The sequence below is a fragment of the Podarcis tiliguerta genome (assembly GCF_965153285.1).
Source record: "Podarcis tiliguerta genome assembly, chromosome: 2".
NCBI lineage: Eukaryota > Metazoa > Chordata > Lepidosauria > Squamata > Lacertidae > Podarcis > Podarcis tiliguerta.
This window is the reverse complement of record NC_139535.1, coordinates 81,431,601-81,457,165: the sequence shown is the minus strand read 5'-3', so window position 1 is coordinate 81,457,165 and position 25,565 is coordinate 81,431,601. Positions and strand designations below refer to the sequence as shown.

The 25,565-nt window shown below is 43.2% G+C and overlaps 2 protein-coding genes across 21 annotated transcripts in view; one reads left to right on the top strand and one right to left on the bottom strand.

The window, feature by feature from the left end:
• The window catches only part of FOXK2 (forkhead box K2), a 31,361-nt gene extending 28,379 nt beyond the window's left edge, over positions 1 to 2,982 (bottom strand). Inside the window, exon 1 of one of the 2 annotated variants that reach the window (XM_083429678.1) lies at positions 2,562 to 2,982. In XM_083429678.1, the coding sequence (XP_083285804.1) occupies positions 2,562 to 2,959 (398 nt within the window). In that variant the 5' untranslated portion in view covers positions 2,960 to 2,982. The remainder of the gene's footprint in view (positions 1 to 2,561) is intronic. The other variant, XM_083429677.1, reaches the window with a different exon arrangement.
• Positions 2,983 to 16,860: 13,878 nt separating this feature from the next.
• The window catches only part of WIZ (WIZ zinc finger), a 56,361-nt gene continuing 47,656 nt past the window's right edge, over positions 16,861 to 25,565 (top strand). For 8 of the 19 annotated variants that reach the window (XR_014508591.1, XM_083429645.1, XM_083429643.1 and 5 more), the window contains exon 1: positions 17,770 to 18,305. The gene's annotated coding sequence lies outside the window, so the exon portion shown is untranslated. Of the gene's footprint in view, positions 17,295 to 17,769; positions 18,317 to 18,583; positions 18,605 to 25,565 lie in introns of those variants that run through there. The other 11 variants (XM_083429647.1, XM_083429655.1, XM_083429642.1 and 8 more) reach the window with 6 other exon arrangements.

The following is a 25,565-nucleotide window of genomic DNA, read 5'->3' as shown; positions in this document are numbered from 1 at the left end:
TTCTACAAGCTGAAACATGAGCTTAACTTTCCTACTGAAATGAAAATAAGTTTTGATCAAACCACCAATATTTGTAAGCACACTCTTTTTCAGCATCAAGATATAAAGACATTAAAAGCTGTTGAGCCTAAATGAAAGCTGGACTAACTACTCATAGCTAAACAGGCTTTTTCAAAGTCTAAGTAAACACCACTGATGAAACCCTGGCAAAGCTCCTAACTGACTTCAGTGGGGTGGAATTTCACTCCAGGTCCCTTGGTAAGCAGATCTCAAGATTACCTAAGCACTCATTCTGAAGTTAAACAAGATTAAGATCTCTTATTATTTACAATATTCTACAAGTCTGTCCAGTACCACATAAGAGACTTTCAATGTTTTATTGTTTTGCCTATTGCCCTCAATCCACTATGAGTAACAGAAAGATGCTAGAAAACTGCTTAAAAGTGATGAAAGGATCAAACAAGGAAATTGCACATAGGCTGAGCTGTTCAAGATGAACATAACTAATCATACACCAGGTTACTGGACCAGACCTTGATTTTAATTCTAAGTCCATCTACTTGAAATTTTGACTGAAATCACCAAGGCTTGTATCCAATTAAATACATTTGGAATCAAGTTTATTGGGATGGAAGGAGTTGTGAAAGAAAGAAAGATGAAAATCTCAAATAAACTATTGACAAAAAAGTAGCTGTAAATTCCACATAATTACACATTTTAAGTTAATAACTAGTTATTTCACATAAATATAGGATTATCAGTGTGCTGCTTAAAACGGAATCAGTCTTAACATTTGCATATTATTTCAAATTTCTTTTGCAAATGGTATCTCAGTGTAGGTGATTGTACTATGTTACACCATTCTCAGACACACCACAGGTTGGAATGCTGTGACATGTCACTAACACAGCTAGCTACATCCTGAAATTAACATTTTAAACAGCATTTTTTTTCCTTGATGGTGATTTAACCATTTAATGACTTTGAATTTTCCCAACTTTTTTGGGGGGGGGGTTTTGCTATTTGTGCATATAATGCACTGAAGGGAATCATGACAACAATAACAGATGTAATCACAGAGCAGTCTTATTTCAAACCACGTGTTACCTGACTTCCTATATTCCTAGATTTGTAAGGTCTTCTGAAAACTATCACAACCCATTAAGCTACAAAATTAAATAAAGTATTCTCTCAAAATCATCACAATGAACAGACCAAATTCACAAATGAAATGCTTAAGAGGATTTTCCTCACAAATGAATATTCAGATTCACAGTGACAAATCTTCAGGTGTGGATTGGAGGAGAAAGTATCATTTCAAATTTTAAAATTAAAAGTTACATGCTCCCATCACTCAATATAAAACTGATTTTTCTTTTACATTACAGTATATTAAGTACATGAAGCACAACCATGGTTAAAAACAATGTATTTGTGCCTTCCTAACAGATTTCTTTCAGTTTCAACAAAATAACTCAACAAGGCAAAGCAGACTATTTGCTTTGCTTTTCTGTATGGTTGCCAACAGTATGAATGGAAGTCACAGTTGATAGAGGTCAAACAAGTCATTTAACTGTATTGACAATACAGCATTATACACAGAAACATAACTAAGCAATGGTAAAAAGTATTGAAGTGCCTAAAAAGGGCTGACTTAAAACAAGTGTTGCTGGGGCTTTTTTTATTTAGGAAACTGGTTAACAAGCAGTATTAGTTAAATACCTCCGAAAACTATTGTGTTTCAAAAAGGGTGTTCCATTAATATTTCCTAATCGATATCATTTCAAAGCAGACCATTTCTAAACCATACCACACTTTCTGAATTATTATTATTATTTTTAAACCCTGGAGTGACATTTTAGCCACAAGGCTATTGTATCACGAGGCATTCTCGTTCAGAGCACGGAATGGAGGTCTGTAGTGCTTCGTTTTCCCCTTGGAAGACACGGAGCCTCCTGTAGCATCGGGGGAAATACAAATCGATAAGATGACAGATGTGCGTGGCTTGAAAGGAGGCTCTCGCCCCGATCAACGTTGCGGGCAAAAGGAGTTATTTTGTCGAGGGCTGTGCAGCCTTTACGACTTAAGCCTCGAACCAACACGAGTTACATCCAAATAAATACACCGCCTGGTGGTGGAGGGGGTGGGGGGCTGGGCTATATATATAAATCATCACGGCTCCAAAAAGCGCTAGGAAACCGGGCGAGCGACCACGCGAGGTGCCCACGCCAGCCTGGCAGAAAAGAAATCGGGCTCAGGTGCTGCTGCTGCTGCTGCTCCTTTGCTGCAGACACCCTTCAAGCCTCCTTGCCCGGGTGCCGCGGCCAGAAAGAGCCTTAAGGCGTGGTGCCGTCCCTCCCTTTCCTCCCGAGCGCCTGGCGGAGAGGCCTGAACCCGCCTCTCTCACGCCCCCCTGACTGACACACCGGGAACGGGGAAAGGGGGGGGGAGAAAGAGAGAGAAGAAAAGGAGGTCACAGTGGCGCCGGAGCGCGTGTTCCTTCCACCCGTCCGCTTCGCACGCACCGCCCGGTCGTCCCTCCCTCTCCGCTCCGCACTTACACTCGGGGCAGCTGCAGCGGCGGCGCCCCCCGGCGCTGGAACACCCCGTCCACGAAGACGCCGTTCTTGCCGAGGCAGCGCAAATAGAAATCGCCCCCGCCGCCAGACGGTACAGGGGCGGCAGGGGCGGCGGCGGCGGCGGCAGCACCATCGGGCTGGGGCCCGGTCCCATCGGCGGCGGGGCCGGCAGTGCTGTTGGCGGCGGCCTGGGCGGGCGGGGCCGTGAAAATCTCGAGGTGCCTCCTGGAGATGAAGCTGGAGTGGCCCATGCTCACGTCCACCGAGCCTTGCGAGGAGTTGCGGCCGATGGTCACCGAGCGCTTCTTCATGAGGTATTCGAACTCGCGGCCCTCCAGCCGGGCCACGGCCGCCGCCGCCGCTGCCGTCCCCGCCGCCATCTTGGCCGAGACAGCGCGCGGGACCGAAGGGGGGCCCCCCTCCGTCAATTCCCCCCCCACCCCGCGCGCGCGCGTGCGCGCCCCCCGCCTCCCCCACACGCCGCCCGCCGGGCCGGCCCCAGACACCGACAGACACAAGCAGCGGAGTGCTACCGTGCAACGCACACTTTCACGCAGCCCCCCGCGTCCGCCCGACGGGCGGCCGGCTCGGCCAATGGGAGCGCTGCACGCCCATGGAGCTATTCCGCACGTGCCTATCGCAACCGGCGCCGGGACCAAGCGCAAGGCAGCAAGGTAGATTGTGCCTCAGAACAGACAAGACAGCCAGGCAGGCGGTAGAAAAACGCGGACTGGATTATATATAGATATATGCACACTGTATATGTTTTAATTGCTTGGAGCGGGCGGTGGGGAATCAGATGCCTGTTACTCCTTGCTCCGGGAACTGCTCTCCAGAAAGAGTGAATAATATCTTACGCTTGTAAACAGATATATAAATTTCAGAGGCAACTCATATCATCTTCAGTACTGTACATACATAAGCATGCAAATCTGAAATAAGCAAAGGAGGCAACTTTCACTGTTTTCTTACTCAAGGGGAAAAGTCCCATTCATATATATTTATATTTTTGTAGCATTCAACTTCATATACACTATCCTTACAAACGGGATTCCTACACACAGTGTCACCTCCCGCCCCCCCCCCCCCCCCCCCGATTATTATTATTGTGGGAAAGATAAGGGCAGTATTTGTGTGTCACCCTCAGCTCCATTACCATTCTGATAGTTCTCACCGGAGGCAAATAACCAAACAGATTACGGTATTTGTGTCTCATTCTAGTGATGGTGTTTCCTGCTTGGCAGGGGGTTGGACTCGATGGCCCTTGTGGTCTCTTCCAGCTCTATGATTCTATGATTCTACACCGACTAATTACAACATATTACCATTACCGTTCTTCCTTTTCAACCTACTAAAGATCAATTCTATGTCAGACTAGCTGTAGTGGAACGCATGATTGTCATACAAAGGTCTGACGTTCAAGCTAATGTGACCCTAGAATGCGCCAAAGATCAGGCACCTATCCCAGGTCACTCACTGCCTGCTGTAGACGGAGGAGAAACTTACAAGAGAGAGAGGTTTTGATAAGGGTCTCAATAACGGCAGATGCATGCAGGTGTTGATGGTCCTTGAGCTATTCTGATCCACTCCTAAACCTTTTGAATGTTAAAATTTAAGACCAGCACCTTGGTGATGAGTTGTGTTCCTTATATACCTAACTGCCACTTTAGTCTCAAATTTGTAATGTTCTATATACCATTAATACCGAAGTTTTAAATAATTTTCTCACTGATTCAAACACTTTCTCTCTGCAGGTTGCCCAAGTGTAGCACATTTTCTGTCAATGTTTTATTCAGCAAATAAAAATGCCTTTTGAACTAAATTTGCTTCTAAAATTTTTATATTTTGCAATGGGTTGTTTTAAAGGTTGTTTTAATGATTTTTAGTTTAACGCTTAGTTTTTTATATGAACCCTAAACCAAAATAATGAGGGTTGGTTTTTGTTTTTTTTGCAAAAATAAAAGAATCTATCTTCAAGAACATAGATGTGGTTCTTGATTTTATTGTACAACACATAAATGAACTTTCTGCATTTTAATAGCTCTCCAACCTGACTGGGTCTACAGAATGCATTAGTGGAACATTGGTAACACAATCCTAGCAATGCAATCATACACATGTTGACTCAGAAGTTAGTCTCAATGGGACATCAATGCAACTCTTTTGTTAAATCAGAGTCTAGAGATGCTGTGACTCAGTTCACCTGATTTTAGAATTTCATCAAGGTGTCTGAAGTGTCCCGTGATTTCTGCAAACTGAACTGGAGCTCATAAAGTGCTCTCGCTCAATCCCAAAGACCAGTTTGAAATATTCTGAATAATGCTAGTATTCCAAAAAAGCCATTCAGATTTTAAAAGCTTCACAAAACAATCTGCTTTGCTGCTGTCATTGCACAATTATAAGTTAGATGTTGCATGAGCTAAGGATTGCATTTGCAGGATTTAGGTTGCAGTGAGTGCTGGGATATTACATTATATTAGACAAGCTCACACCTAGGGAGAAACCTACCTGCTCTGTTTTTATGTTCAAGAAAGGAGGAACCACAGCTTAAAGTATTTGTATGTGCAAGAGATTAGTCTCAAATATGTTTTAAAATGGGGCTCTTTATCAAACATGGGCCATGTTTGCCAATAATGGGATTCAAAGGGCTTTATCCTGATTTGTTTCCACAAAGCTTGCATGGAGGCTAGACTGTGTCTGGTCTTTATTGGACATTCCTTTTAATTTGTTTGCAAGGCAGATATATAACACAGCAATCATTCTGATTTGCTTGTGAGGTACTTATTCATCTTCTCTGTAATCATTCATTCATCCATCCCACACTTTATGGTGCTTTCCCACTCACTTTCCTAACTGCAAAAAAGCCTCTGTATGTATGTATGTATGTATGTATTTATTTATTTATTTAGTTTATTTGTTGCAGTAGGGTGACAAAGCACATTGGATTAAATTGCACAAACCTAATTTTCTGGTGTAGGCTTATATCCTTCCCACAAAATAGTGACAGTCTGGAGATACCAAAATATTATGGGGGACAGGAGCAGGGAAAATAGAGCATATGAGACTTTATACTAAGTCAAACTACTTATCTGTCTAGTGCAATAAGGACTGGCAGCAGTCCTTCAGAGTCTTGGGGAAAGGCATTCCAGTCACCTTCACTACGTGATCCTTTTACTGGAAATGCCCGTGATGCAGCACAGGATTTTCTGCATGCAAAGCGTGCCCTCTGCTACAGAGTTGTGATCCTTGACCAACCCAGACTGTGATCATTTGGTATGTCTCTATATAAACTGTAGAATCTCTTATTGATTCACATAATGTACAGCCAGTTTATAAATAAAATACATTACAGATTGTCATATGTATGTTCTCTGTCACATCCTTCGTTTCACAGTTATCTTTGTTGGGCAAATTCCAGTCCAGTAGTCTGAAAAAATCCTTGCCTGTTATTTTGTCCAACACAAATGTCTGCAGTTGGTTTACAAACCATGCTACCCACAATGCTCTGGGCGTCAAGCTGCTTATGGAGGTTGTAACACGCCGTGCAATAATCTCCGATTAACTAAATTATATAGTCTTGGCGCCCTGAATAATATACATAAGTAAGCTACTTCGCTTTCAGGAAGCCCCCTCCGTTGCTTCCTGTTCAATCTGCACTTTGCACAGCCCCCTTCTGGGAGGAATTAACAAACCTCGATGCTGCAGCAAGACATGTGCTTTTGAGATGACATCATCCTCAGTGTCTGAGCAGTGACCTAGGCAGAGTGTGTTTGTAAATACAGAAAAGGGCCTTGGGGGTGGGGCAGGCAGAACAATTGGTACTGGAACATAGGGCTGTTAAATCAATGAAATGCCATTTCAGGGACTAGATTAGGCCATTTTGAGTTGACAAATGTTTCAAAGGCAAGACTTTGCATGATACAACTGAGCCAAGGGCAGGTTAAGGAACAGCCTTGACTTGAAATCCAGGCAATTTAAAATAATTGTTGAAGTCGTTTTATGTGCCGCCCCTATTATTAATATGGAAATTGCTGTATGTGCTCTACTAAGCAAGGATTTCTTTAAAAAATTAAATACAACCATGTCTCATTTTTTGCTTCTAATACATATGTGAAGAATAACGATTGATACACATCACCACAGTGACCTCAGGAATATCCTTATTTGTTCTGAAATAAACACAACCACCAGCACAATCTGAAAACCCAGTTTACATAGCAGTTATATTCAATGAATGCTGTTTACGGTAAATGGTTAATGGAAATCACTGCTTTTTCCGTTTTGCATAAGTAGCAGACAAGTCTGGGAGCACAGAAGTGGAAGAGAAACGGAAGCATTTTCTGTGTTTGAGATTTGATCATTGTGACTTTTCTGCTCTCTATATTAGCAGGAGTCATCTCCATCCCAATCTGCCTTTGACCTGAATAGGAGTGGCTTGTAATTTCCTTTAATCAAATCTGGGCTCTTGTGAATTTGTAGAATAATAGTGTAATGCAATGTCAAAACTGAAATGTAATGGTGGCAGGCATTATTTGTTTAACCTTTTAACAGTTCACCACTCTGCTCTACAATTACATTAATTTAAATAAAATGTATATTGTTTGCCTAGTTTTTAAAATGTCAGAAATTGAATAACTGCATGCTCTTGTTTCAGGGGCCTGATCTTTTAAGAGTTATCACCAGTCTTGAGGTTGCCTAGCTTTCTGCCAGTGTTGAAGTGGCGCTGCTGATGAAATACATCACCAGCGAACGTAGACCCCAACTCTCAGGCAGAACTGCCTGCCAGAGGGTGCAAAATTACTTTTTAAAATTGCGCTAGTTTAGAGTTCACAAAGCACAAATATAATCCTCAATAGGAGAGACCTTTGATGATTGAAGCAGATCCTTGAACAGTAGGTGAAAGAATAACTACATCTAGCAAGTATTTCAAGTGAACTTTTCGCTATGTACATTTTGTGAATTAAGCAGAGCTCCAACAGTTTCTATAAGGATATACAGAATGATCACATGCACATTCTATCTCCGTATGGATTGGTGAAGGCCCGAAGCTCTGGCACAGGGCAAGCTTTGTATGCAGAAAATCTTGGGCTGCATCATTGGCATCTCCAGTTAAAAGGATCATGTAGTGTAGGAGGAGATTACACTATCAAAGTGTGACAAACAGACTTAGAGTGATGTGTAGATTGTTTAATTAGCCAAAGACCTAGGAGAGTAAAGCTAAAGGGACCCCTGACCATTAGGCCCAGTCGTGGCTGACTCTGGGGTTGCGGCGCTCATCTCGCTTTATTAGCTGAGGGAGCCGGCATACAGCTTCCGGGTCATGTGGCCAGCATGACTAAGCCGCTTCTGGCGAACCAGAGCAGCGCACGGAAATGCTGTTTACCTTCCTGCTGGAGCGGTACCTATTTATCTACTTGCACTTTGACGTGCTTTTGAACTGCTAGGTTGGCAGGAGCAGGGACTGAGCAACAGGAGCTCACCCCGTTGCAGGGATTTGAACCGCCAACCTAGGCTCTGTCCTAGGCTCTGTGGTTTAACCCACAGTGCCACGAGAAAGTTTTTGCCTGATGCCTAAAGATATGCAACAAAGGTGCCGGGCAAGCCTACATGGGACAGCATTCCACAAGTGTGGAGCCACTGCTGAAAAGGCCTATTCTTGTGTTGCCCCCCTCCAGATTTCTCACAGAGGAGGCACACAAAGAAGGGGCCTGGAAGCTAATTGTTAGTCAGGGCAGTTGGGCCAGGATTAGTGTAATATGCCCAATCCGTCTTGCCCAGTGAGTAATGTGGCCAGTGAATTCTGCACCAGCTGAAGTTTCCGAACCACCTTCAGAGGTAGCCCTACACATAATGTGTTGCAGTAATCTAACCTAGAGGTTACCAGAGCATAGACAACAGAAGTTAGACTATCCATGCCCTGATAGAGGTGCAGTAAAGCCACCAGCCAAAGCTGATGGAATGCAATCTACACAACCAAGGCCACCTGTGTCTCATGCAATAGGTAAGATCCAGGAGTACCCCCAAACTACATACCCGCTCCTTAAAAGGGAGTGTAACCCCGTCAAGTGCAGGCAACCTCCTACCTTCAGTCTTATATGGATTGAGCTTCAGTTTGTTGGCTTTCATCCAGTCCTTTAGTGAGGCACGACAATATTCCAGCACATCCACTGCCATACCTGCAGATGCAAAGGAAAAGTAGAGCTGTATGTCATCAGCATATTGCTGACAAGGTACTCCAGAACTCCAGATGACCCCACTCATTGGATAATATGGGAAAGATAAGTTACTATCAAAGACTGCAAGGCTCAGCTGGGGCCCCCTGTTATTGCCCAACAAACTTCCTGTGCTTGGGTCAGGTTAGGTGATCAAATGTACAGTATTGGAATTACTGTGGGTCAATGGAAGACCACAGGTTCTGTGTACAAAAGCCTAGGTTTAATCCCCAGCATCTTGTGGTAGAACTGGGAAAGGCTTCTGTCTGAGACTCTGAAAAACTGCTTCGTAGTAGACAGTTTTGAGCGAGATGGATCTGTGGTCTGACTAGGTATAGGAGATAGCTTCCTATGTTCCAATCCCACCACATTTCCTACTCTTGAGGTTTGCCATACATCCTTCTTCTGAGCAATTTATTGTTGAGACAGACTACAGGCCGCTGCTTTGCATTTACCAGACTGCTCCTCTGTCTTCATTGACACTTGTCCCTCGTTGTTGTTGTTGTTGTTGTTGTTGTTGTTGTTATGCCGCTCATCTGACTGGATTGCCCCAGCCACTTTGGATGGCTCTCAACCAAAAACAATAAAAAGACAATAAAACATCAAACACTAAAAACGTCCCTGAACAGGGCTGCCTTCATATGTCTTTTAATAGATAGCTTCTTGGTCTGTTATCTGACTTAGAGCATGCCCTCTGTCTTAGAAATGAAGGCTCTAGTCATGGTTCCTTGCTTGTTCACCTGAGTGCCTTCCTTTCTCAAGCCACCTGAAGTCTTGCCAAGCCCTCGATTACTCATACTCAGTGCCTGACAATGATTCAAAAAGAGCTAGCACAGCTTCGGGCTTGAATTAACCTACTATTGTACCCACCAGCTGCGAGGATGGCTATCTGTTGCTTTTGAATTGGAAACACCACATTCTATAGCCACAGGCATTATCAAATGTAACTAAATTTTTGCCTCACTCCTGCCTGAAACTCCGGAGAATCACTGCCTGTCAATGTCAACAATACTGTGCTAGATGGACCAATTGCCTTACTTGGCTTACCACAGCTATTTCAAGTGTCCCATCTCAAGAGCACACAGTCCATCACAGCAGAGTTAGGCACCAGATAATTTACAGTGCCATTACAATCCACTCTACCACTATGATCTACCAGCCGATGGATCACTTAGCTTGCTAAATATGTAGTGACTGTGAGTATATTGGACTAGAAAGAGGTACATTGCTCCCCTGTTATACTGGTGTTTCACATGGGATCTCTTTATATCGTCAGTAACCTTGAGCTGGCAAGGGAGCTTTCCCTGATCGCAGTGTCCTTGACTCTCTTGTCTGTGGATTTGCCCCGTAATTGTATGAAAATAATTAAGGTATTAATTAATTAATTAATTAATTAAGATAACTAAGATAAATCAGAGCAACTGGCCATGAAAAACAATCTCAACTCTGCAGATACCATCAAACCCTGAGGTGACATTGTAGGATTAGGATATGAAAACTGAAAACAAAACAGCCGCACAGTACAGTATTTCCGTTTCAGGACAGGATATGTATGTGTAAAGCCCTTTGGGCAGCCACTTGGTGGCAGCATAACTGTGTTTACACCTGCGAAGAGCTGTTGTTGCTGCACCAGCACTTGCAGCTCTCCAAGTCAGCATCCTATGGCCGTTTATCAGCTTTTTGATCACGCAGCAGAAAATATAGGACTGGGCTGTAATTTAAACAGAATGGACAGATGCTGAAAGCCTTATCAGTCTTCTTCCCTTGGTTCTGTGCTTACTAAAATTGCTGCAGATGAGACAATACTACAGCTATGCTTTATCCCTTAGTGGTTTTCATATTTTTGAATGACTCCCCCACCCGAGATCAAAACATTACTTTAAAAAGCAATAAAGAAGATGTAGTCAGTCTGTATGGTATCAATAAGTTGATTACCGGGGCAAAGTTTTCAAGTTTATATAGGATTGCAGGGGCAATATGTTCAGCCCCTTGATTTCATTAAGTTGTCCATTTAATGTGCAGTACAGATAAGGAAGAAATAGCACTGTGGAATTTCAAGAGCCTCGTTAATGAACTTACGTGTATGTGTAGTGTGAGGCTTTGTCCCTAATGCCAATTCCTCTCTCTAATTAGGCTAACAGGTAGGTGTGCTCTCCTTATGTCCCAATTCCAAATGCTCTAGAAAGGTGAGACAGAAGATACATGTGTTGCAGACTCAGCCAGCCCACTCCTATGCATGTTTACTCAGAAAAAATTCCCACCGAGTTCAGCAGAACCTAGTATTAAGCAAATGTGCACCTAATACATAAATTGACTTAGTCCTGAGGGAGAAGTCTGTATTTGTGGGAGGCGTATGTACCAATTATATTGAGAAATGTAGTATAGATCAAATTGAAACCACTGGATAGATATACTGTATCTAAAAATATAGGTTGCTAGGCCTTTGCATCAATCTACACTGCAGAAGAAGTTGGAAAGGTACATGTACGTGAATCACTGTTTTCAGGTTATTTCCAGTGTGACAGCCTTTTTTAAAAGTGCCACAAAGACCCTTTGTGTACCTTAGGAGCTATTTAAACAGAGATGACAGAGGGTGACGTTTGAGGGGGAAATGGCATATTAAAAAGTTACATATCTGGAGCTTGATAGCGTTAACAATATAGTTTTTAAATCTTCATAATAATGCATTATTTATGAAACCAATGAAAATGTATTAGGTGCTATATATAATAATAATAATAATAATAATAATAATAATAATAATAATAATTTATTATTTATACCCCGCCCATCTGGCTGGGTTTCCCCAGCCACTCTGGGCGGCTTCCAAAAGAATATTAAAATACTGTGATACATCAAACATTAAAAGCTTCCCTAAACAGGGCTGCCTTCAGAGGTCTTCTAAAAGTCTGGTAGTTGTTGTTCTCTTTGACATCTGGTGGGAGGGCGTTCCACAGGGAGGGCGCCACTACCGAGAAGGCCCCCTGCCTGGTTCCCTGTAACTTGGCTTCTCGCAGTGAGGGAACCGCCAGAAGGCTCTCGGTGCTGGACCTCAGTGTCCGGGTAGAGCGATGGGGGTGGAGACGCTCCTTCAGGTATACTGGACCGAGGCCGTTTAGGGCTTTAAAGGTCAGCACCAACACTTTGAATTGTGCTCGGAAACGTATGTAAATAAAATACCCATAGTCCCTGCCACATGCTCATGATCTAAAATTAAATAATTCAAATCTAAATACAGAATATAAATGTTATTGTTTAAAATGTTAACACAAGAAAATATTACGGGAAGGGTCAATTTCAGCTCAGAGTATTACTACTTGGTAAAGTATTTTTGAAATCTGAATGTAAACTCTTATCAGTCAGGACTATCACACCCTACAGTGCAATCTTATACTTATCTACTCAACTATAAATCTAACTTAGTTTCAATGGAGCTTACCACCAAATAAGTAGGTATAGAATTGCAGTCTTAGCCAATTAACTATATGGCTTTTAATGAATAAGTAATTAGATGGTTATGCTTACCAAACATTTACACATGACATCTAATTAAAAAGTAATACTGCATTTTTAAGGATTCTAAAAGATAACGACTATGCATTAGAAAATTTAAAGAAAATCTAATGACAAGTATTTTATGGAAGAATGCCTTTTTTGGACTATTTAATGAAATATAGTACAGTCGTACCTTGTTTTTGAACAGCTTAGTTCTCGAACATTTTGGCTCCTAAACACCGCAGACTGTTCTGGTTTGTGAACTATTTTTGGAAGCCGAACATCTGACGGGGCTTCCACGGCTTCCAATTGGCTGCAAGAGCTTCCTGCAGCCAATCGGAAGCCGCGCTTTGGTTTCTGAACATTTTGGAAGTCAAATGGACTTCCGAACAGATTCTGTACAAATTCCAAGGTACGGCTGTATGATGAACTCACGAGCAGGATTTGAGCTATGAGCAACAGAAGTGATTAGATTATAATATTGTGGTTATGATTTAATAGATAGAAGACGTGGGGGAGCAGAAGGGGAGAAACAACAACTTCATGGGAAATGGGGTGGGAAGTCGAGAAAAATAAGAGAAAAGAAGAAATTGTGTTTTGATTGTATATGTTAAAAATGTTGAAACGTAATGAAACATAATGGAAAGAATAGAAAACTTAAATTTAAAGATATTTAAAAACATTACCTTACATTGTTTAGAAAAACTTTATTTATTTGATTAAATGCACAACATATTGAATGTACATCTTTTCCACCCGTCAAGCCGTTAACTGCAGTTTATGTTCTAGAAAGGTTCAAGCTCCAGTGATTAAAGATTGCTTCTCTTTCTGCAACAATTTCTTATAAAGAGCTTTCATGGAGCTGTAACATTTTATATGACACGTGAAGGGAAAGGCTAAAGATTATTGTTTGCTGTGTTGGATATAAGTTATATAACAACCGCAGACGGCACCACTTGCACTATGCAAGTCAAAATTATTGGATTAGTGCACATGAGAGCTGTCCTCAAGAAGCTCATTTGATCCATTTGGTCAGCAGACAAAGATGTTTAATGAGGTGTAGGGAAGTATACTTATCAGATAATTACTGGCAGACTCTAGCTTTGACAAGATGCCAAGATCTGTACAATACACCCAGGCAGCAGCTTTAGATCACCCACCAGCCTTTCTTAGAAAAATTGTGTCCTGGTGTTTGTCCACCAGCCATATATTAAATTATTATATCTATGATAGTCATCATATGTAAAACGTAGGGATCCCTTTGCCTATGCTAGCAGGCAGTCTGCATCCAGAGGTTCTGAGTTCAGATCACTGGATGTTGGAAGGAGATGAGGAAAAGAACATGAATGTTCCCTAATGATGAAGACAATGTGCCTTATTATCCAAAAGGAAACACAGACCCTAGTAAGAGCACTGATACCCCTGGAATCTTGCGCTGTGTGTAACATTATGTTCATACTGGAAGAGCTTCAGAAGGAGTATGCAATGCGAGACCAGAGGAGTGGATAATGTAAAAAGAAACATTAATTTTAATAACCATTACTAAAAGAACATCACCCAAAAAAGAGCAGGTTATAGACTATTACATCATTGTCATTTGCACAATAATAAGGTTATGCTTCAAAATACATGCAATAGCACTGTTTTTGAAGTGGAGGTTTCAGGCAGGAAGGAGGGTGAGGCTGAGTGAGTGCTCAGGCAGTTGCAGTTATGGGAGAATAGAGAATACTGTGGTACCTCAGGTTACATATGCTTCAGGTTACATATGCTTCCGGTTACAGACTCCGCTAACCCAGAAATATTACCTCAGGTTAAGAACTTTGCTTCAGGATGAGAACAGAAATCGTGCTCTGGCGGCACGGCAGCAGCAGGAGGCCCCATTAGCTAAAGTGGTACCTCAGGTTAAAAACAGTTTCAGGTTAAGAACAGACCTCCAGAACGTATTAAGTACTTAACCCAAGGTACCACTGTATAGAGAAAGAAGGCGTGGGGCAAGGTAAAAGCAGAAATGTTGAGTGCTGAGAACACATAATAAATCAGGGTAGATGAAACTCGATGATTAAAATGTTTATTTAAACCAGACTTGTTTAAAAATATGATGCTATAAATTTGAGCGCAAGCAAATTTTAAAACTAAAATTTAATTGCTCTCTTATCAGATTTATTAGCTTCACTCCAGGTAATGTTGAGCTGCAACCCTGACTACACACACTTACCTAGGGATACACAGTTGAATTCAGTGGTACTTACAGTATTTCTGAGTAGACATGCATGTGGTCTAAGTCACATGAAAAGCAAAAGGGTTGTGATTTTCTTTCCATTGCTTTCAAAGGTCCTTAGTAATGACTGGCTATAGCTGGAGCAGAGTCTGTTTTTCTGTGTACATGAAGAAACAGTTTGCTCAGTTCTCAGATTATGAATGTTTAACTGCTGCCTACCAACCAACCACACATTTGGCCATTTCCTTTCATCTTGTGAAGATAAACTGATTTTCTCCAGTAATTACCCACTTCCTTTTCTGGATGGTTCTGGGCCCTAATTTACCTCAACAGAATGCTATGTAATAAATGATTTTTTTAAAGTGTACCTGCTTTATTTGAATCTCTTTGAATCTTTATTAATATTTAAATGCATATGGTTATATATATCAGTAGTGTACAACTTCTTTGCCCCAAATGACCACACACAGCGGTGCAGAGGCACATCTCAGTGGTGGACAGCCTCTGCCCCCCTCCCCACCTTGTGCATCATATTCACCATCAGAACTGCACTATCCCCAGCCTGCCAAACAGCTGCTCGGCGGGCTGGGGAAAATATTATATATCTGGAAGCCCAATCATGGCAGAGAGATAGCAACACTCAGCAGTAAAGGCTGCTTGGTCACCTATGCAAGACACACTTGAAGGCCCCCAAGGGCTGCATGTGGCCCCCAAGTGGTGAGTTGAGCACATGAGGTCTAAAGACTTACTTCATTGTCACAAAATGGGCAGATTAAAGCTATTTTAGGTTTATTACAAATTATATAAATACTATAAAATACAATAAACTATTTATAGATACTGTGGCCATTTATAGATCTGGCCACTGTGGCCCTAACAGTTACTATTTAGTTCGTAACAGTATGGAATGGGGATGTCAGTGGTATAAATACAGCAGAGAGTCAAGCCAGTCAGTGACCTGTGGCTACAATTAACAGACTCCCTTCCTGACTTATTTCGGCATTTGCCCTTGCACATTACTTTTAACTGAACCAAAGCACTGTACTATAGCACTGTTATACATGGAACTGCCTCTGAAGATGGTTTGGAAACTTCAGTGGTGCAGAATTTGGCAGCCAGGTTGCTCACCAGGGCAAGAGGTTTGAGCATATTGCATCAATCCTGGCCCAACTGCACTGGGTGACAATTAGTTTCCAGGCCCAATTCAAAGTGCTGGTTTTGACCTATATTGCGAACCACCTTGTGATCTTTGGCTGAAGGGCAATATAGAGATATAATAAATAATAATATCTTATTCTGACAAGTATCAGCTCTTCTAAGGTATCGAGCATCTATGAGGTCTTTTTAAGCACAGCAGCCTGGGAAGCAAGGTCACTTACATGGTGTGAATATCAGTTTACTTTGCCAGTACCCACTGAGCGTCTTGGGCTTGCTGGTTGGAAGGTCAGCAATTCGAATCTGTATGACGGAGTGAGTTCCCATTGCTCTGTCCCCACTTCTGCCAACCTAGCAGTTCGAAAGCACACCAGTGCAAGTAGATACATAGGTATTGCTTTGGCAGGAAAGTAAAAGTGTTTCCATGCTTTATGGTGTTCCATTGCACCAGAAGCGGTTTAATCATGCTGGCCACAAGACCCGGAAAGCTGTCTGTGGACAAACACCGGCTCCCTCGGCTTGAAGCTTTGACTGGACTTAACTGTCCAGGGGTCCTTTACTTTTACACTTTGCCAGTATTCTTTTCTTTTAATGGCTTGCCATACTGTCTGAGGGAACTTTATGATGACAATGCAACCCCATATTGTAAGGGCAATTTGGGTCTCTCACCCACCCCCCTTTTCCTGACGCCGTCTTTCCAGTTTAATTACTGGAGACATTTTCAAGGAGAGAAGTCACAAAAAGTTCAGCGGGTGTAGGATTGTAGCCTTTCAAAGAATTCAGTGGGACTTCTGAGTAAACCTAAATAGTATTGCAGCGTGGGTTTCATGAGGATCATAGAGAGACAAAATAGGAGATTGGAATCATGGGCTAGATGTTTGGAAAATGCTGGATGGTGTAATAATGTTGGAGAAATGTACAGAGGGGAGATCTGCTGACTGGAACAAGCCCTGGTAATTTTATTATAGGAATCACAGTCTCTTGGTTGTGCAGGATTTTCATCTGGCCAGGCTTGCTTTTTGTTCTGTTAATACTAAAGTTGTAATCCTATAATTACATAAGAAGGTGCTCGATCAGGCCAAATGCCCATTTAGTCCAGCATCCTGATTTCACAGTGCCTGTGTGAAGCCCGCAGGCATGCATACTTGGCAGTCAACTCTGATGATCTTTTATTTTTATTCAATTATTTCTGGATTAAATGAAAGCAAAGTGAAACAAAAAATATATATATCCAAAATTAAGAGGGCGGCGTTAATGCACAGCTTCAAAGAATGAACGTCTAGATCCTCTGGTCGTGGAGAGTAAATACGTTTTCATTATCAGTATTGTTGATTGGTGTTTACAAGGGTGGGGTGAGCTGTCCCGCCTTCACTTCGGAACACGGACGTTCGCCTGCGTGGCGAAACATCCACTCGCCCTGGGTGCTCGGACGCCTGATGCGGACGGATCGCTCGCTTTTAGGTTTGCCACCCAGCTAAACCCCACTCATATCAAAGGCTGAAGAACTTGTATGTATGGGTTCTTCTGGCGCCCTTTCGCTTTGATTTCGGGACGTTAGGAATAGGGGGTTAGCAATAGGACTCTCCGATAGGGGGCGCGCCTCTTTCCCGCCATGCGTGCTGGACCAAGTCAGAAGTAAGTGTATTCGAGGCTAGCGCTTCTGGACGTCGTGTGACAGGAGCCGCTGGCCGGTGAAACGAGAAAGGAGCCATGCAGGTTTCCCTCCTTCCTTCCCTCCCTCCCGGGGCGAATGCCCCAGCCGGTCTCCTCAGGCGTAACTCCTGGCAAGAAGTGCCAATACACCTGCCCGCTGCCCTCTCTCCCTCCTCCCCAATGGCCACGGGCTTTTGGACATAACGTGGCCCGCGCCTGGTTTTCTTTTCCGGATACAGGTGGCCACCAAGAGAGAAGCCACGTTGCCACAGCTCGGAGGGTATTTGCTTTGACCCTGGGCAAGTTGAGTCACCACAGCTGCCCCAGCGCTCCGGCCCGTTAGCTAGTTCAGACACCCCACCCAGCCTGCCCCGCACGCGCAATATAGTTGCCTGAGGCCCTGGCCTCGGCAGCCCCATGACGTCATCCCGGAGCGAGAGGTGGGGGGGGGAGAGTTCGTTTTGCCTCTCCCAACATGGCGCCGCTGCCGTCGCGTTGCTAGAGACGCTCTGCGGTCGCGACTCGGAAGGAGGAGAGGGGAGCGGGGCGCGGCGGGAGCGGCGCAGGCAGCTGGGCTGGCCGGGTAGAGAAAGGGAGGGAGTTGGTGGGACGGAGCGGGGAGTGGTGGCGCGGGGGGAGAAGCTGAGAGAGAGGAGGAGGATTTAAAGGAGCCATGTCCCCGGCGCGGCGGCCTCGGCTGCTGCTGCTGAAGAGGCCGGAGCCGGGTGGAGGGCAGAAGAGGAGGGTGCAGCGGGGCTGCCGAGGGGGAACGAGAAAGCCCTGAGCACCCAGCGCGGGGCGGCGGCAGCACTGGGCGCAAGATGGTGAGTGCGCCCCGGCGAGGCTGGGAAAGGAGGACCTGACCGGAGGGGATGGAGCCAGGAGGGGACGAGGAGGCGGTGCCTAGGAGGAGGGCAAGTGACAGGGAAGGAGGGAGGCGGAGGAGGAGGAGGAGGGAAGGAGCGCCCGTGAATGAGCCTTGCTGTCAGGGAGGTAAGTGACAGGTAGGCCACGAGCCGGGCGGGAGCTCCGGCTGCTCTCCCCCCCTGGAGCGGAGTGGGGAGGTCAAGTGGTGGGGAGTCCGAATGGGGCAGGTGGAAGGTGGCAGGTGCCCGGTCTCAAGGAGGCTGGGGCGGCGAGGCACACCCGAGGGGGTTGCAGGTGACTGGGGGGAGGCGCCCGGGAAGGCGGACAGGTGCCGGGGAAGGGGGAAGGTGTCCGTCGAAGGACTTCCGAGCGGCAGGCGGGTCACAGGTGTGCGTGGAGTGATGGGCATCCGGACCTGGCATCAGGTGATGAGACTGAGCGGGATGCTCATGAAGGGACACACACCCTCTGCGTGGGTGAGTGGGGTGGTGGTGCTTAGGGTGGGGGCATGAATGATTCCCGAGGTTCTTCAGCAAGCCGGTAAGTCAGTGTTTCCTCTGGGAGGAGAGCAAATGAGCCTAGAGGTGGGTGGGACAAGAGAGGACACCTGCCTTTTGCTTGACCCAAAGATCCAAGAGTTTGGGGGCTTTATTGTAAAGAAGCCACAGTCTTCTCCTTGGCACAGTTCCTCTGTGTTGTCATGTGCTGTTACATGAAGTTATACTTGTGAGAAATGGATGAGCTCGAACTAGTGCAATACTGCTGCACCCATTAGGATGAGGACTCACAGACATAGCTTGTCTTTGATAGGTCTACTTTGTGTCAGATTTCTGCCTCTTCTCCCCCTCTTTAAGTTGCTGTACTTGATTACCTGAGAGAGTGAGCCCCATTGCACTCTGTGGGACTTGCAACACAATCCTGTACATGTCTACTAAGAAGTAAGTTTCCTATCCATTGATAGTGGCAATTTATTTGGTGCGTGCTCTCACTTGGGCAATTTGCCAAAGGTTTGCTGCTGCAGCAAATCAAAGAATCGGTTAGGACAGTGCTTAAGACTATTATCCTAAACCTACTTACTTGGAAGAAAGACCAATAGAAATTATTGTGACAGTGCTGAGTAAGCATTGTTTCTATCAGGTTGTGAAATATGAAGCCTTGGACAATACTGGTGCACTTTAAAATGTTTTGAAGTTAATATGGGGTGAGGCATTTTCTGCTTAAATTATTATATTGTGTTTATCTTCACCATACCCAGATGTCTTCCTGTGTTAAGTGATTATGTCATTTGCAGACCTTAGTTTCCGTATTTTCAGCTGGCACTGTCCATTGGAAAGGAAGTAGTGGGATGCTGAAGGTGAAATAGAACAGGTAGTGCCAGAACTGTTGAGAGTACTTGGATGCATCTTAACTTGTGTACAGTGAGAGTGAAAGGCATGCTTAGTGACGGAGATAGGAGAACTGCATAATGAATATTTTTTCAGGGAGGTAGTATGTATTGTTGATTTTTGGCACCATTGGTGTTGGGATTTGGAGTGAGAACAAATGTATACCTCCATTAATTACATGCAAAAAGCAGTAAAATGAGACTTAATAATCTGCAGCAAAGGATTGCTTTACTGAACATGGCCAGAAGAAAGGTTCAGTGCTGCCTGTTGGAATTTGGAAAAGTTATAACATTCAGGATGAACTATTTGAACCTTAAAATATATAGTCCACCACATTACATGCAGTTGCCTATGTAGTTTTAGATGAGTTTCAGGGATATGGCCATGTTAATTTGTGGCAGCAAAATCTATGAATAATCTTGTGGCAATTTAAAAGACTAACATCTATTATAGCATAAGCTTTTGTGGACTAGTCCACTTCATCTGACCAGTCTCTGATGAATATTCATTGCCATTGAATAGTTCAATTAACCAATTAATACTTGTAGCTGTGATAGCTCAAGTCAGTGGAACATGAAACTCTTCATCTCAGCGTCAGAGGTTTGAGTCTCACATTGGACAAAAGATTCCTGCATTGCAGGGGGTTGGACTAGATGATCCTCATGATCCCTTCCAATTCTACAATTCTGTGATTCTATGATACCCATATAATGCTCAGCTAAAAGACACAGTGACCTGGTTTACATGCCACACTAAGCCAAACCATGACTTAATGTGATCATGTAGGTGTGTCGGCTTCCAGAGAAGATGTGACTGCCTTGCTGCTCTTCCAGTCTTCCACCTGCTATGTTGAGCTAAGCCATGGTTTAGCTTAGTGTGATGTGCAAGTCAGGCCAGTGTATGAGGACTGCTGTAATCCTAAAGGAATGAAAACTCTTAAAAAGAACTAAAACAGGCATTTGCAGGGCATCCTATATGTAAAGGTTTGGCAGTGGGACCTTTTTAATTACTCCCAACAGACTGATAGTGAAGAGTGACTCCAAGTCTCCCTTACTGCAGGCATGTAACTGTTTGCCTTTCTAGACGTTACAGATTTAGGTCAAATAAGAGATGAAAAGTCCAGCTAGGGCTTAGAGTTTACTAAAGCTATCAGATTCCTTTGCTCTGCTCCTAGCTTTCATGTTTCTTATAGAGACGCAGGCAGGAAAACAAGTAAGCTGTTGGGAGTCTTTTAGGAATAATGTGAGATGAGGTGAGTGGTAACTGGAGAGAAGTCTCTCCTGGTTGGGGAAGGCCCTCCACTTATGGAGTTCTCTGCCAAAGAGGTTTGTCTAGTATGTATATTGTTATTTCTGTTGGATAGTTTTGACACTAATTGTTTTTAGTATATGGTTATTTTTATTGTTATAAACTTACTTGTGGGGGGAATAAACTGAAAAGCAGTACTGTATAGAAATATTAAAAGATAAGTAAATTGGTGGGGACAGGTAGGAACAGAGTTTACTATTTGATTGCACACCCTGGAGAGTTGCTCTTTGCCTCTCGTGGGTGGCAGATGGCTTGACTGGTGATGGAAAACGGGGCTTCTTTTGCCTGCTAGTATTCCCTAGGCCTCTAACAGTTGCTTATTGGTTCCTCCATGATGTGTTACTGCAGAAATGTATGTAATGGGAAGACCTGCTAAGTAATAGTTGGAGGCTCATATGTATGCATGCATTTGGCACTGTCGAATTAACTTCTTTTAAAAGGCTTGTTTTTATAAAATTTAGAACTCAGTCTGCTTGCATGTTCAGGCAGTTGTTAATTAGCTATGCCTTGTGTATTTGAAGGCTTGTGATTGCAGCTGAATGACTGAATGCATTGTTTTTTTCATTGTGACCAAGTTATTAAAACGCTTCATAACATTTTACTGTAATAGTAGTAGCTCTGTTAAATGGTTTATGATGAAGATGGAAACCACAGGAGGGGAGGATGCTTTTGTGCTTGAATCCTGCTTGTGAGTTTCCCACAGGCATCCAGTTGGCCACTGTAAGAATAGGATGCTGGACTAGGTGGGCCCATTGGCCTGATTCAGCAGACTCTCCTTATGTTTTGAAGACGAATTTCTGAGCTGAAATGCAGCAAGGTATAGAACAATATAGGCTGGTTATTTAGCCTCTTCAGAAAAACAATATATGTGGAAGGGTTTCTGTGAACATGGCCCTATGTATGGTGCCAGAGAAAGAGAGCCCAAAGAGCACTTCTTTGTGTAAATTATCATAGTTTCGGAGGGTAGAGACCACAGCTCCTGAAAAGATTCTTAGATTCTTTGAAAACTCTTCTTGGATCTGTTAATAGTCTCTCTCTGCTCACCTTGCATTACTCCCCAGAGTAATGTCTGTAAAGAAACTTGTACATGGATAGTGTTACTTAAATAATTTTCTTAAATTCTTCATCAGATTGATTTTTCTCTTTCAAGTTGCATTGCTTCTATATACTGTACCAACAAAGTATCTTATCACCAAATTAAACTGTCTAGAGGTCACTTGTGACAGAAAGTGGTACATAAAGGCATTCAACAAGACATGACAACTGTGGTCTGCTAACCAGGAAGTTTTACACACACACACACACAAAGTTTGGGCACTAGAAACAGAAATATCATTCCTAGGCTGCAATCTTGTGCACTCTAACATGAGGAAAAATATAACGGTAAACTTACATGCTATTGCAGTTTAGTTTCATTTTAGTGGTTTTGATAATTGTACTGCTCCAGCACGTTTTGGTGGATCCAGACTATAATAATCTTAAAACTGTGAACTTGTATTGCTGTGTGAAACCTTTCTGTGGAACTAATCCCATTCTTTTTCATTTTTTATGTCTGTGTTTTTCTACAGTATCTGTGGCAAATGATGAAGTTTCTGTATTATATTTCTGAACTTAACCTAATAAAAGGCTTCTATGGCAATTTTGAGTGCCTGAACTGTGCTTTTAATAACTGCCACTTTGGAAAAATTAATTACTCAGTAACTGCCAAAATAATTTCCTCCTTGAGTAATTTGCTCTGCTTTCTCCTGGCAAAGCAGCACAACAGAAGGAATTCTGGCAGTGCATCAGTCTACCTTGGCCAGTACTTTCTGTGCAATGATAGTTGTCGGAGGTAGCTTGTTAGTGGCATGGCCTGTTTAGTTCTTCAGCCTCAAAACCAGAAGAAGTACCTAATAGGGCAGGCAGTTTGAGAACCAAATTGCCTCTCATGATTATGATGATGATGCCGGGCAAAGCATTTATGTATATAGACCTAATGTTGCTGCTCTTCTTCTGTAGCATCTTTGTGAACTAATATTGGCTTTACAAGGTCACTCCTGGCACATGCCACAGTGTGACAGATTGGGAGGACATGTTTCAGGGTGATTATTGTGGCTCGTCTGGTGAATGTGTCATCCAGGAACAGCCTGTATGGAAGAAAGGTGCAACAAGTTTGTCACCTTGAGGAAAAAGACTTGCTAAGCTGTTGTCTCCTGTATTTTATCTTGCACCTCTCATGCACCAGCCACATGTGTTTACTTAGATTGCCATAGCCTCACGTATCACCACTTTTGGGCATCTATCTCCTCCTAGTGGTAACTACATTTGTTGCTCTGTTGCTTGCACTGGTTTGTGCACACTCTTCAGTGCTCACTGCTAAGTTACAGCACTTCTTGAGGTTCCAAATGGACATTCTGCATCTTGGCTCTAGATTCTAGCTAGTACAGTAGAAAGAGAACAAATCTGAGCTCTATAGAAGTAGCCAGTAATATAATAACATGATGCCTGTGGACCAGGCAACATGGAAGGGCCTCTTATGTCTGTTCTGCTAAAATATTCTTAAATGAAGGTAGATCTCTGACTGATGAATTCGTTTTGTTTGGTAATTACTTAGTTCTTTCTGATTTGGGGTTTAAGCTTTTAAAGCATACTGTGGTCACTTCTTTTCTGTTGCTAACTTTCTGGCTTGAATTTTAACATAAAGTTCTTTCACAGTTTCATTAAGTGTATTTTGGGGGGGGGGGCTCTCTAAGTATTGGGAAGCCTGAGAGAAAAAAGTCCGTATAGAATTCTTAGCTGCCACTGTATGTACATGTATGTGAAAACCAATGTCTACTTAGAAAGATAAATCCCATTTTAAAGGAGCTTCCTCCTAGATAAGTGAGTATAGGCTTTCAGCCTGAGGCCCATTTACCTGTAAGTAAGCCGTGACGGGGTGAGCTCCCGTTGTTCGGTCCCAGCTCCTGCCAACCTAGCAGTTTGAAAGCATGCAGTGCAAGTAGATAAATAGGTACCTCTCCGGCTGGAAGGTAAACGGTCTTTCCGTGTGCTGCTCTGGTTTGCCAGAAGCAGCTTAGTGATGCTGGCCACATGACCTGGAAGCTGTACGCCAGCTCCCTCGGCCAATAAAGCAAGATGAGCGCTGCAACCCCAGAGTTGTCTGCGACTGGACCTAACGGTCAGGGGTCCCTTTACCTTTAGCTTTAAGTTTCAGTGAACCCAATGGCTTGAATATGGAGGAGTTCCCTTCTGCTGGTAGGATCATCCTGTGATTAGGGTTCTGAGACTCTCTTGCAGGTGGATGAGAGGTAAACTTTGCTGATTTCCCTCTGAACCCTCCACTGAAGGGTTGGGAACTACCTGAACCAAAAGGAGAGGGGCTGCTGGGGGAGTGGGAAAGATACAGACAGACCGACAGACCAACTTCATACTGCCAGCAGAATCCATCCTGGATCAAAAGCCTTCTGTGCATGGAAGGGACACTTAGGAATTTGAGCTGATGGGTTCCATATAAACATGAAATGGACTGGGCTGTTAACAGTAGATTCCCAAATACTGTGATTCATTGACATTGTCTTGTTTGTTATGTGTCCTTTACCTGAGGATTGTGTGTATGTGGTAATATATTTCATATTAATTGCTGAGGAAAGTTGTGAGGTAATCCGGAGTGCAAAATAATGATTTTGAAATTAAAGTTTTATAGAGAGCAAGTTGTATGTTCATGGCATGTGTTCTCCCCAGTCAGTTTTAATGTAGAATGACATTGGAACTGATAAATTTGGACAAAAATATTTTGTGTCTCACTGGTAGCTAGTTTAACTGGTCAGGGTGTGGGGTAGTTGAAGAGATAATAGGACTCGTAAGAGGGGCCCAGTGACAAGAGCATTGTAGTGGATGTGCGTGAGAGATAATATATACACAGCCAGTTCTAGAAGAAAGGTGGTTTCTGTGCTGAGAATTAATTGGGATCTCTGAAACAAATAGGGGTTCTTGTTAATAAATATATAAATATATTTAAACTAATAGGACATGCATTAATGAGTTCTGTATTTCTTGCTGTGTATGAAATTGGTTTCAGCATATTATTTTGTTCAATGTGACAGTGCCAGTTTGAAGGAATTGCCTGAACCCACAATGAACTCCATTATGTCTTGCTTTAAAATTTGTTTTATGAGGGTTTAGCTCAGTTCTGTAGGCCTGAAACTAGAAAGAGCAGTGTTGATAAGAAATGGCATAGTAGCTAGCTGGAAACCAGAAGATTTCACATAATTCGATAACAAACAGTGTAAATCCTACGTGTAGGCATAGTCATTATGAGTGTACGGAGGAAGGTAAAAGAAAATTCCCAAGAGCACATCCCTTGAATTATGATATCCCAAAGGTGGATTGCATCAATATGCTGTGAATGCTGTTTAGGGAAGCTTTTAATGTTTGATGAATTACTGTATTTTAATATTTTGTTGGAAGCTGCCCAGAGTGGCTGGGCAAGATGGGCGGGATATAAATAACACATTATTATTATTATTATTATTATTATTTATATTTCTGTTGAAGCTGATCTGAGTTGGGTTCATTGTTGCAGACCAGCCCACAATTCAGCAGATTCCCCTCTTTCCCATCACCCCATGGCTTTTGCTTATTTATGTGGAATGCTTTGCCCTTGCATCTCATTACAGCTGTTGAACTGTGGATCCTATCAGGTGTCGTGTAAGGC